The sequence below is a fragment of the Trachypithecus francoisi genome, unplaced genomic scaffold (genome assembly GCF_009764315.1).
Source record: "Trachypithecus francoisi isolate TF-2019V2 unplaced genomic scaffold, Tfra_2.0 Lachesis_group11, whole genome shotgun sequence".
NCBI classification, from domain to species: Eukaryota; Metazoa; Chordata; class Mammalia; order Primates; family Cercopithecidae; genus Trachypithecus; species Trachypithecus francoisi.
In genome coordinates this window covers 122,209,086-122,222,099 of record NW_022681456.1, presented here as the reverse complement: position 1 = coordinate 122,222,099, position 13,014 = coordinate 122,209,086, and the positions used below count along the sequence as shown (strand labels likewise).

The following is a 13,014-nucleotide window of genomic DNA, read 5'->3' as shown; positions in this document are numbered from 1 at the left end:
GCAATATCTCAAAACTCTCTTCTAGTTCCAGCATCCTCCCATCACCACAAATATCAAGAGTATTGATCAAGGAGGGACAAGCCTGCCACTATATCCTTCACTCACAATTCCAAAAATGTTTGTCCTGGAAATTCTGTCTTATTTTCATGAGCTCTTAGCATAACGTGATAGCCTGACATTTTCCCATCAAGTATACTGCTTGGCTAGCATCAGTAATAGTTCAAACAAATAGCAACAATTTATATACTTCACATCAACTAGGGGAAGGGTGACAAACATTTTAAGACAGCCTAAAGCAAAGGTTATCACCAAGGTCTGTGTTTAAGAGATAAAACATGCAAGATAAACAGAGGACGAACATTGACTGAGTCTGGGGAAACATGGGGAAGAACTATAAACAGCTTAGCAGGGAGAAAACAGTTCACTGATTTATAATAAAATCCATTCACAACACTTATTTGTAGTTACTTTTATGGTAGATAATATTCAAGTCATGTTAAAGTGCTTCAAGCAAAATTTAGCAACTCCTGTAAGGCTTCCTGCTGTTCATCATCAAGTTGGGATACACATTCCAACCATAAATCTTCGGGAGTCTGTACCTGACGCATGGCATCAGCTAGGCATTTGGCACAGGGATCTTCATAGTTAATAGTCCCATTAATTTTTTTCTTCTGCAATTACTCTGATTATTTTGGGAAGATTGGAATTACTTGGACCAATTACAACTGGGTAGTTACTTTCAATTAGGTCACAGAGAAAACTCAAAGTCTGAATAGCTTCCTCTTTATCTTCATGCAATGGAAGCCATGATAACCAGAGTGGAAGACCTTCATCTACATTTACACAGTTAGGCTTAAACATCAAAATCTTCCCTATTGCAAAGATACAGTTCTCTGTAGCAATGACATTTCTTTTGGTTTTGGAATTTGCACATTTAATAACTTTTACCAGCAGTGGAACAGCTTGTGAACATAAAGAACAATAATCATCTCCACCAAACTGTGCCATGACAGGCCATAAGCAGCAGCTTGCCTGACTTCGGAGTTGTTATCTCGCATATTTAGTAGCATTGGTCACTGAAAATATTCTATATTTTTAAATGAAGTTGGACTGCAGTGCTCTATGATGTCATCAAATGTGCACAATCCACGCTGTCTGTCTAGCCATGGCCTAGTTGAACAAATTAGATTTACAATTCCTGGAAGTGGTTGTTCAAATCATGGTAAAATCTTTTCCTTATAAGTACTAAATAATGTGTGCAAGATATCTGATACTTTGGTCAGAATATAAACATCAGATTCATCCTCATCTTACAGAGACATCTCAGCCTTTTGATCATAGTTTTCTTCCTGTCTTTTCACCTGTTGCAATTCTTGGTAAAGTGCCCTTCAAATTTTGCTCTCAATATTCCTCCCAGTTCTTCCAAGTATTCATCATTAAAGCAACCATGTCCCATAACGTCAATGAACTTTGCAAAATAATTCATTATTTCTGAGAGCACGTATGTATCTGTTTCAGTATCAATGGCCTTGATTAAGGGGTTACATATGAATTGCCACATCTGTGCAAGATACTGTGGCCACAGATTCTTGCACATTCCAGGAGAAAAGGCATGGACTCTGCTGCTGCCACTCGAACATTGTCGTGGAAATACAATTTCAGTAAAGGAAGCATCAGCTTCACAACTTGTTGTGTATAGTCCACAAACCCTTCCCTTAACTCCTTAGCAGAGTAAACCAACATCTGGCTAGCAGTTGTTTTTGCTTCAAGGCCTGAAGTTTTAATTCCAAAACCCTATTGGTCTCCAAGATTTACATATTGCCAGCCATCATCATCACTCATATTCTCCACATCCTGTGTGTCTAAGAGAGCAACATCAGGTTTAGCTGAAGCAGTTTTAATAAGAGGCTCAATAACCAGTGGAAGGAACTGTTGAAAATCTTTTCCAAGAATCTGACATATTCTTTCCCATGCTGAAACCATGTAAGAGGTCTGAGGGCCATTATCTTCCAATTATTTAAGTCTGATTGTGTCTTCAACAACAGCTGCATCACATTTAATGCATCTTACATAGATTTTTTCTTCCCAACAGCAAGACCAATATGGCTAATGTACTCAATAGTTTTTCCTCTCAGAAGCTTGAGTTCCTTCTCAACAGCAAGCTCAACGATGTGCTTTAATGAGGGCATGGATATGTCATAACATATAAATTTTATATGTCATAACATAACATAAAAATTTTCTTCTATTGTATCTGCAGCCCATGCAATGGTTGCCGCAAGTTATTCCAGGGCCAACTTAGTTCCATTCTGAATCAACTCTTGAAGTTTAATCACCAAGATAGAATGTAGATTTTTCACCATACTGTCCAAATACAGAACTAGGAATGATTTGGGGCATCTTTAATAAAAATAATAAGAGCAGAAGCTGCATGTGATTACACACGCTGATTACCTTGATTTTCCATGGTACATAACAGAGCTGCAATCACCATTTCATGAAATTTCTTTTGGAAATTAGGTGTAAAATCTGTAGCCATCTGTCCAAGTGTAGTACAGGCTGCAGCCCTCACCCTTGGATGAGGATCCTGGGATATTTTCATAGATTTCCTCTGCTTGTCTCCCCATCATACAGCTTGGATTGATCAGGTTCTTCAGAAGCTGATAAAACTGTTGCTTTTCCAACAAGGTCGCCAGCACCTCTGCAGACGTGGTTGCCGCCATTATGCTCTGTCAAAGCTACCACGACCGGGAAAGAAAATAAGTAATTTTTAAATTGCAGACAACACATATATTAGCAAGAAAAATAACACTATACATTAAAATATGAAGAACAATGAGCACCTCTCCCCTCTAATCCCTTCATTTTGTGAATACTTCCCCAGAAGCAACTACTTTCAGTCTCCTGTGTTTCCTATAAACCAGTAGAGAGGTTCAGAAGCTTGATCAGATTCAAGTTCATTTTTGGTGGGTACAGTAGGCAAGAATATAGTATAGGTAGTGTCATGTACTTTTCACAGAAAGCACTCTTCCTCTCCTACTGAGATGTTAGCAGACATTGACAATAATTATTTAGATGCATTGTTTGTCTAAATCATTCTTTCTTAGCCTTGGCACAACTGAAATTTTGGGCCAGATAATACTTTGCTGTGGGGGCTACCCTGTGCATGGTAAGAGTTTAGCAACATCCCAGGTCTCTACCTACTAAACGCTAGTAGCACCATCCGCTTCCTATTTGTGATAGCCCAAAGTGTTTGCAGACATTGCCAAATGGCAAAATGTATTGGCTAATAAGTTTAAAGGTGATAAATTAGAATTTTGCCACTCTTAGAATAGTGATTCTCAATGAAGGGTTATTTGAGATGTTTTTAAAAAGATTACCTAAATCCTATTATCCCATCTAAAAAATTAGCAATAATCCCCTAAAATCTGCCAGTCAATCATGCTCCAGATTAACTCAAGGGTTTTATTTCTGTCTTCTCTAGCATAAGACATGGTTGAGAGGTGTGTGTGTGTGTGTGTGTGTGTGTGAACCTAAGCCCTAGCCTAGTCATTAAGGCCCAGCTCCTTCCCATTCCCTCTCAAAGCTTTTTGACACTTCAAGGTATCGTATTATCTTATCCTATAATCAAGAACTCCAAGACATCTTTTCCTATAGAGGAGAGCTGGGAAAGCCAGCTCTCCTCTGTAGGAAATTTGTAATAATTTATCAGGGTGGTAGGGGATAGGTGGTACCTACATGAATCAGGCATCCCCGTGGACAAAGTAGTCTGTTATTAGTATATTGTAATGCAGGTACAGTGTCCTGCCTGGACACACCCTCTTCATTAGCATTTGAAGGAATTAGTTCTTGAAAACTCGTGTATAAGAGCTCTTATTTCCTTGATCATTTTAGGGAGACCAATGGGAGCTATAAACAGATGTGAGTCTCAAACAATAAAATGTTTTAGTTCAAAACTATAGTTGTATAAAGTGGTATCTTTTGGATTTTTGACCATTTCACAATGGTGAATGTTCTGATCACTTCCAGGAGATGTGCCAGGAGAAACAAGTCATTCCTGTTCTACTGTTGGAAAAGGGGCTGGTTTCTCTGTGATAGAGTGAGTCACTATAGTAGCTGCATTACTGGAAATTAAAAATGGTTTATCTGGCCATGTGTTGTGTCATAAGGGTCATCAAACACATGGCTCAGTATTGCTAGGGAGCACTTTTGAAGGGTAAGCTTAATTGCCAGAATAGAGGTACTATCTGCTTTTTAAATATCCCCTACAAAGTTCAAGACTTCAGAGGTATGACTCCGAGAGTAATATATTTGAACAAAGGAAGCCGGGCAAGGCAGAGAGCTAACAAGGGAATTCCTTCATAAGAGACAGTAGCAGCATCCATGGATGGCTGAAATGGTACTGTTTAAAATTGTAGAACATATGACAAATACCTCTGCCACAAGAAACATCTGCTAATGAAGGGCTGCATGCCTGGCCCCAGCAGTTGATAACGGGCCTAGTGTTATCACTTGGGCACTATTTGGGTTTGGGGACAAAGAAAGAAAGGAAAGTGCCCAGAAATCATATGGCTTGTTCATCTTCCTGTGACTAGAAGGGACTAAAAGGATCTTTCTAGTCTAAGTGTACTAAAATTAGAGCGAACCTCTGTGTGATCCTAAAGGCATGGTGTCATGTGTCTGTGGCCTATGGATTGCTGAGACAAGTTAAATTTTTCTTACAAGATCAAGCTGTGAGATGAAACTACATTCAAAATCTGTGTAGATGGTGCAAATGAGGCATCAGTCTACAGATGCTGAGCAAGAAAAAAGGATTGTGTTTGCTTGGACCAGCAGGAAAATGATAAGTGGCAGAAATAAGATGAAAGGCTCAAAGCAGAAGTGGTTTTGCAGAAACTGACTGAGCTAAAAAAAGGATGTCTCAGACAGTTTTTGTCTGGTTATTGTGGCCTTAGATGTTGCTAAGAAGGTTGTCTTTAAAGGCTTCAAACTGGCATAGATACTGATGCAGGCATTGTATCTACTACATATAATACAATTTCAGAAGGTACTTTTTAAAGCAATCATTGGCTGTACTAGTAAGAGAATTAGAAAGAGATTTCTAGTGAATAACCATGACCTATCAGAGCAGTCACTACAATGTTTTAGGGAGAATGATGCTAAATTTTGCATTTTAGAAAATTTGGTTTGATGCCAGTATAGAGAAAGAACAAGCAAAAGCAATACAGGAGAGAGAGACTAGATAGAAAAAAACAGAAGATGTATGAGGGATAAAAGATAAGAAATTGATATAAGGAATAGCAACAGGAACGAATGTGATCAATTGGAAACAGAAAATGTTAAAAAGATACAATTGAAAATATTTTATCAACAATTGAAAATTATAGGAAAAAGAAAATAAGTCTAGGATGTCTCTAGATATTTGACTTCAGTAATAAGTGAATGGTTGAGGTATTCACTGACATAAATACGAGAAAGAGAAAAAAGGGAAGTGTGGGCACAGTAATAAATCATTCCAATTTGAGTGTTTCTGTAGCATTTTTATTATAAAAAATAATTCAGGGTAGTTAATGATATGGGCCAGGCCGGGCGCGGTGGCTCAAGCCTGTAATCCCAGCACTTTGGGAGGCCGAGACGGGCGGCTCACGAGGTCAGGAGATCAAGACCATCCTGGCTAACATGGTGAAACCCCGTCTCTACTAAAAAATACAAAAAACTAGCCGGGCGAGGTGGCGGTCGCCTGTAGTCCCAGCTACTTGGGAGGCTGAGGCAGGAGAATGGCGTAAACCCAGGAGGCGGAGCTTGCAGTGAGCTGAGATCCGGCCACTGCACTCCAGCCCGGGTGACAGAGCGAGACTCCGTCTCTAAAAAAAAAAAAAAAAAAAAAAAAAAAATGATATGGGCCTGAGTTTTCAGAGATCTTTGTGGGCAGGAGAAACAGAGTTTAGGCTCTTTAGTGTATTAATGGTGCATGTCATACATTCAACAGGAGTAGATGAAGCCTCCCAGCAAGTGCATACGCACCAAGGAGAGCGGGGGTCCCCATGATAGAACCTTGGCAAATGCCATCAACATGGATTCCCAAATTTACTACCTGCTTCAGAAATGTATTTTCTTCCTCCTGTACAGATTAAATTGCTTAATTCAGACAACTCTCCAATCCCAAATGAAGTTGTCCAGTTGCATCTGAAGGACAAAGTTGTGGGCAACTACACCACAGATGTAAACGGCATCGCTCAGTTTTTCTTGGACACATCTACGTTTACATACCCCAATATCACCTTGAAAGTAAGTTAAACCAAAGGCAAGTAAAACAAAAACAAACAAGCAAACAAAAAACTGCACTGGCTTGCTAAGGTTTAGGTCTATGCAAGATTATATTTATGGAACAGAAATGAAAAGATACATCTCGGTATGAATCTAGAGTACTGAAAAATGGTTAAATATTAAGAATATAGACCCTATGAAAAGCAGATTAAAAATTATTTTAAGAGTCCTGGGAAAAGGATGGATAGCATACATATTAAATTGTATAAAGGAGAATTAGCTGAAAATAAGCAACGCTTCACTTTTATTACAGAAATAGAAAGAGAGTTGTATTTTTATAGAAGGAAATACTTGAGAAGTCCTGTAATGTATTACCTTGGAATAATGTAAAGAATTTCTCTGGATATATTCAAGAGAGAAGTAAACTACTATCTGTAATAATTATATATCAATCTTTCTTAGATATTTTTAAAGGACTCCTCAGACTTTTTGTGTTGATAATGGTAAATTACTATGGTCAGAGTAAACTCCTGGCTGTATTTCATAAAAACTTTCCCGTCCAGTGGCGGTGGCTCAGGCGTGTAATCCCAGCACTTTTGGAGGCCGAGGCGGGCGGATCACAGGGTCAGGAGATTGAGACCATCCTGGCTAACACGGTGAAACCCCGTCTCTACTAAAAATACAAAAAATTAGCCGGTCGTGGTGTCGGGCACCTGTAGTCCCAGCTGCTCAGGAGGCTGAGGCAGGAGAATGGCGTGAACCCGGGAGGCGGAGCTTGCAGTGAGCCGAGATCGCGCCACTGCACTCCAGCCTGGGCGACAGAGCGAGACTCCGTCTCAAAAAAACAAAACAAAACAAAACTTTCCCATCTTTCAGCAAAACTTCATAATATGTTGTCAGTAGCAAGGTAAACTTTTGCACTCATAGGTTCTTCATACTATAGTGAGGGAGATATAGCAATCTACATTCTAGCAAAAGTATAATTATAGTAAAGAATACAGTAAAATATTTAATGTAATATTATTTAATTAGGACTTGAATAGACTAAGTTGTAGAAACCATAGTGGTCACTCTAGAGTATAACCAGAAAATGGGGAATTGGCTTAGACTTAATGTAGAACGGCTATAAAATGTTTTTGTAGAGATAAAGCAGCATGACGGTAAACCATCTTATCAAATATTCTTTCACTCATCCTTTCTCTTTATCCTAAAATACCCATAAATTTGATTTTTTGTCTAGGCAGCCTATAAGGCCAATGAAAATTGCGAGGCTCATGGCTGGGTATTGCCTCAATACCCTCAGCCCGAGTACTTTGCATACCGATTTTACTCCAAGACTAACAGCTTCCTAAAGATTGTCCAAGAGATGGAAGAACTGAGATGCAACCAGCAGAAGAGGGTGCTAGTGCACTACATTCTCAATATGGAAGATTTTGAAGACAAAACCTACACAGCAAACTTCAATTATTTGGTATGAACTGAAAATATTCTTCCACAACCAAATTTGTTTCTTTTCTTTAAAACTTCTTTGAACCTAATGAAATCCCTGTACCTGTATGACACGAGGAAGCTCAAAGTAAACATAAATGATAAAACTTATCTAACTGGTACCTATTTTTAAGAAAGGAGGGAAAAGGCCCTGCCACCACAACCTGTATGCACTCTGTCATTCTCAGACCCTTTCTTCAGAGTTACCCATTTCTATTTGGACATAGCTGCGATCAAATCATAGTTCTGATACGCACTAGCTTTGTGTTACTTTTTGGAAGTCACTTAAACCTCTAGTGAATGTTAATTTTTTGTAATATATTGTCTAATTTTGTAATATATTATCTAATCATCAAGATAATTATTTAGTAATACATATAAACCCTTTGCCCAACTTCTGGCACACAAAAGATATTAAATATTAGTTTGATTTTAATATATTGCTATTATGGAATATTTTACACTGTCTAAATGGATGCATGATACTTCACTGAGATTTATGAAGATGATATAAAATTAATGAAACATGAATTAACTCAATCGGCCAACACTTACTGAATCTTTTTCATATTCCAGGTACTGTATTAGCAATTGTAACAATAGAAAAAATAGAAAAAGTATAACTGGGGACAAAACATAAATTAGAATTACGTAAGTGTAACAAATGAAACATGTATGGCCACTAAGGTATTACAGAAAAATGAATAATTAACTCTAGCTAGAGTTTAGAACAGTGATTACCAGAGTATACTTCCTAGAGTAGCAGTATCAGCATCACCTGGGAATAAGTTAGAAATTCTGGGAATTCAAGTGGCTGGGTGTGGTGGCTCACGCCTGTAATCCCAACACTTTGGGAGGCCAAGGCGGATGGATCATGAGGTCAGGAGATCAAGACCACCTTGGCTAACATGGTGAAACCCCATCTCTACTAAAAAAAAGAATTAGCCGGGCATGGTGGCGGGCGCCTGTAGTCCCAGCTACTCGGGAGGCTGAGGCAGGAGAATGGCGTGAACCCGGGAGGCAGAGCTTGCAGTGAGCCAAGATTGTGCTACTGCACTCCAGCCTGGGTGACAGAGCAAGACTCCATCTCCAAAACAAAAAAGAAAAGAAAAAAAAAATTCTGGGAATAAGTTAGAAATCTTGTCCTCCAGGTGATTCTGAAGCACATTAAAATTTGACAACCACTAGTTTAGGAAAAAGATATATACCTATACATTTACATTTATATGTATATACATATTTTTAAGGAAAAATACATAAAGAGAATATGCCTAAGTAGGGTTTTGTAGGATGAATAGGAGTTTTCTGGATGATTAGAGGATATGAGAAACACATTTAAGCTTATTTTAGGAAATAATATAAGAGGTCAAAGATGTCTGAAGTGTATTATTCTGAGAACTAAAGGTGTTTGAGGCTATCTACATGAAGAGTGAAAGTAGTACCACATGATTTCTCACATTTTTCAAACTTAGAATTCTGGAATAATCTTTTGATACTTCTTTTTTCATGCTATTTACTGCATCACCAATTTCTATCACTTTTTCATTATATTATCTCTTGCATGTTTCTTTCCTTCATCATTTCCATAAACATTAAAATATTTCAAACCTGCAATGTATGGACACCAAACCATCAGAAAAGGTATGAGTCCAAATTCCACTGAAGCCCTTAGCTAAGCTAAGCATGGCTCATTTAGACTGGAGGCAAAGTGGTGGGAGTGGGAGGAGCTAGTTGTGGAGGAGAGGTTCTAGGGAAGCAAGGAGGGGACTCTGGGGAGCTCAAGGAAGTGGCTCTTTACCAACCGGTACAGAAATTCTTCAACATGTCAACAATAATATTGCCATACTGGGCTGTGGGAAATACCAGGCATCCTTGGAGTGAGAAGCTAAACCTCTTAACTAGTTTTTATAAAGACAGGCCCACATGCCCCTGACTTTTGCCTTCTTTTCTGGCCACACCTCTGATCATCTTAATGTCCAATACTTCCCAATGCAGAGCTAAGCCATTTCGCAGGTCTGTGGTGTGAATTGATTTACTTGTCGTCAGCTTCCCTCTTGAAATAGCTTAGATTTGCCCCTCTCTGATCTGATAAGGCCTTTGCAATTACTTTACTTCATTTCCATTTTAAATGAGTATCCTAATAGCCTTTTTCTTCCTCGCTCCCTCGTACCTTCCTCCCTCCTTTTCTTCTGGAAATCTAGAGTGGTTTTTTTCAAAAGCAATTAGGATTATTTCACTCTCCTAATCGAAGTACAGTTAATGAGTGCCTCTTTCTATTAGAACAAATACCAGACTTCTTTCTTTTGCCTGCAAGACTGTATCTGGTCTGCACCTGTGAAGCTCACCAGCTTCATTTTGTATCATTCTACACTTCAGCCTTCTGTATTGCAGACACAGAGGGCTTTCATTTTCTTGGACAAGCCATGTGCTTTTCTGGCTCAGAAGCCTCCCACAGGTTTTGCCTTCTGCCCATAACAATCTTTGTTCCCATTTGCTACCGCAGCTCCCAACCTGCCTGCACCTCATTTTCCGAGCTGATTCCTCCTCAGCATGCATCTCCTGGCTTAAATGAAACTGTCTAATCTCCTAGACAATTCAAGTCTTCTCCTACATATTCTTTCATAATAGGCTGGGTGGACTTTAATTCTGCCTAGCAGGGTGTACGTCACAGAGAAAACCCTCAATATAATATTTTAGAATGAATGGATAGAGGCTGAATTAATTTGATTCTCAGGCTTTCAATAATTAATTTGATACTCAGGCTTTTAAGCTTTTTTCTTAATTGTGTGGCCTGACAAATATCAGTGCCTCTGTGTGCCTCTTCAGTTTACTCATCTGTTACAAGAGCTGTCTTTCTGTTTTGAGAAGTCAATGAGTTAATATAGCCAACAGTGCTAAGACCTCTCAGGCTCATTAAACTTTCAGCTTTATGCCTTTTTGCAAATGTTCTAGTTCCCAAAACAATATCTTCCAGCTAGTTGAGGCTCAGTTCTTTTTTTATGAACTAATAACCCAAACTTGGGACTTCAGAGATTTAAAGCAATTTTAATATTCAGTGAAATATTCAATGGACTAGGAGTACCAACTCCAGCAATTTCAAGCTGCAAGATCTTATGGAAGCTTTAAATTATCTGCAAGTCTCAGCATCTTTTAAAATAATATTCTAAAATTGTAATTTTAAAATTCAAGGAGTTTGTACTAGATTTCAAGTCTCCAGCCTTTGTATGCACTTTAGAGGTCATAATAAAAGTCTGCTGATGCAAATTTGAACACAGTTGCTGATAAAGGTGAAGTGAGAGAAGCGTTTTTCTGGAGCACCCCCAACTTGCTACTTTATTTTCTTTTCTTTAAATTTTGGGTGGAGATGGATGAACAGGCCTTGCTTATACCTTGCATATCAAACACACCTTTCAGAAAACCAAACAAGCACTGGGAGACTCTTAATGCTTTGTGTAACTTTGTTTCACTAAAGTAAATAAATTTAGATGTAATTCAGCATTTACAAATATGAATAAAAAGTTGTTTTATTGGTCTTCGAAAATGGTTTTGGAATGTGGAACCTTAAATTGCTTTATAGCAAGTTTATCTGTGACTCCTAAACTCTCTTGAATACAGCTATTAGAGTCATATGCTTGTTTACTGGTAACCTGAGTTTACTAGTAAACTTGTCAATAGTATTGCTCAGACAAGAAAAGGAGGTAAATCACATTCATTTATAATTAAATGAAATTTCTTTTCTGTTCTCTAAACTTTATCATTATATTTTCATTTTCCTAGGTGATTTCAAAAGGTGTAATCGTTCTTCATGGGCAACAGAAAATTGAGATCAATGAAAATGGTGAGGCCTCTAATTTTAGCATATAATTTAATACAAATAGAATGCTTTAACTGGGATATATTTTACATTTTTCTTTAAAAGTCACAGTCCTTGCATTTTAGGACTGTTTATTTACTGCCCCCCAAACTACCCTTGGGGACCATATAAAGACATGTAAATAGGCACAGTGCCAAATGAAAAAAATTACTTAATTAATAGTTAATTAATAATATTAATTAATTATTTTAATTAATATTTGTTTTAATTAATATTTAATTTAATTAATAGTTAATTATATTAATTGACTATTAATATATTGTTAATTATATTCCAAACTATATTGTTAATTATATTCCAAACACTACTATAATGCAAAAGGGTCATTGGTCCTTCCCTTTCTCTTTCAAGAAAGACAGGTAAGTATTTTTACATTCAAACAAGAAGGGATTTTTTAAAAGAAACAAAAGTAGACTGAAGTTTGAAAGGTAATAAGAAATGTTCAACTATTTCTTTCTTTTATAATTTATGGAATAGGCTATGAACCCCTCCTAGAAATGCTTTATAAATTAAATTTGCTGGGTCGGGACAGTCTCTTTGGCAGTGGGTAGGATGGCTAGAAATTCAGTGGAGGATTTCTACAAGATGACAGTTAACTATCTCACCACAGCACTTTTTCAGTTTGAAATTTTCTTTTCACAGGGAGGAAGGGCATATTTTCCATTTCTATAGACGTTAGCCCTGAGTTAGCGCCCTCAGTAGATATGCTTGTCTATAGCTTGCATCCTGGAGGAGAAATGGTCACTGACAGCACCCAGTTCCAAATTGAGAAATGCTTCAAACATCAGGTGGGTGACAAAAATTATTCTTTTTTAATTTTGGGGAAAACCAAGGAGAACTTAAGAGAGTGTTGGGTTTAAACTCCCAATTTTTCATAGACTTGCAAAATGAAAAATGTGTGTGTTTTTTAAAAAAGTTAAGAATAGTCTAAAAGATGATTCTTCTCATATGGCTTGCCTTCCTTTTGCCCTTTTGTTTATTTTCATTTTCAGGTCAACTTAAATTTTTCTAAAGAAAAAAGTTTACCAGGATCCAGTGTCGATCTTCAAGTCTCGGCGGCTTCAAACTCACTTTGTGCTCTTTGGGCTGTAGACCAGAGTGTGTTGCTGCTAAGCAGTTATGGTCAGCTGTCAGCACAAAGTGTGAGTAATTAAAACCACCTTTGTTTACCACCAACGGTATAGTTTCATGTCTTTACGTTTGGATAAAAACAGGTTACCTTAAATAAACTAGAGGAGAAAGAAATTGCCCAGAGTTCCAGGAATAAAAAATATTTTAGGTTAGAAATCATGTAAAATGATTCTACCCCAATTATACTAATTCTCTTATAGAAAAAGTGAGCAGCACTTTAAAAAATAAATAACAGTTGCTAAATGTCTACTATT

At 37.6% G+C, this 13,014-nt stretch overlaps 1 protein-coding gene and 1 pseudogene across 2 annotated transcripts in view; one reads left to right on the top strand and one right to left on the bottom strand.

The window, feature by feature from the left end:
• The window catches only part of LOC117090787 (ovostatin-like), a 123,555-nt gene that overhangs the window by 82,376 nt on the left and 28,165 nt on the right, over window positions 1-13,014 (top strand). For both annotated transcript variants that reach the window (XM_033223390.1, XM_033223389.1), the window contains exons 11-15: window positions 6,130-6,288; window positions 7,508-7,738; window positions 11,533-11,593; window positions 12,272-12,417; window positions 12,622-12,771. In XM_033223390.1, the coding sequence (XP_033079281.1) occupies window positions 6,130-6,288; window positions 7,508-7,738; window positions 11,533-11,593; window positions 12,272-12,417; window positions 12,622-12,771 (747 nt within the window). The remainder of the gene's footprint in view (window positions 1-6,129; window positions 6,289-7,507; window positions 7,739-11,532; window positions 11,594-12,271; window positions 12,418-12,621; window positions 12,772-13,014) is intronic.
• LOC117090790 lies at window positions 330-2,723 on the bottom strand (annotated as a pseudogene).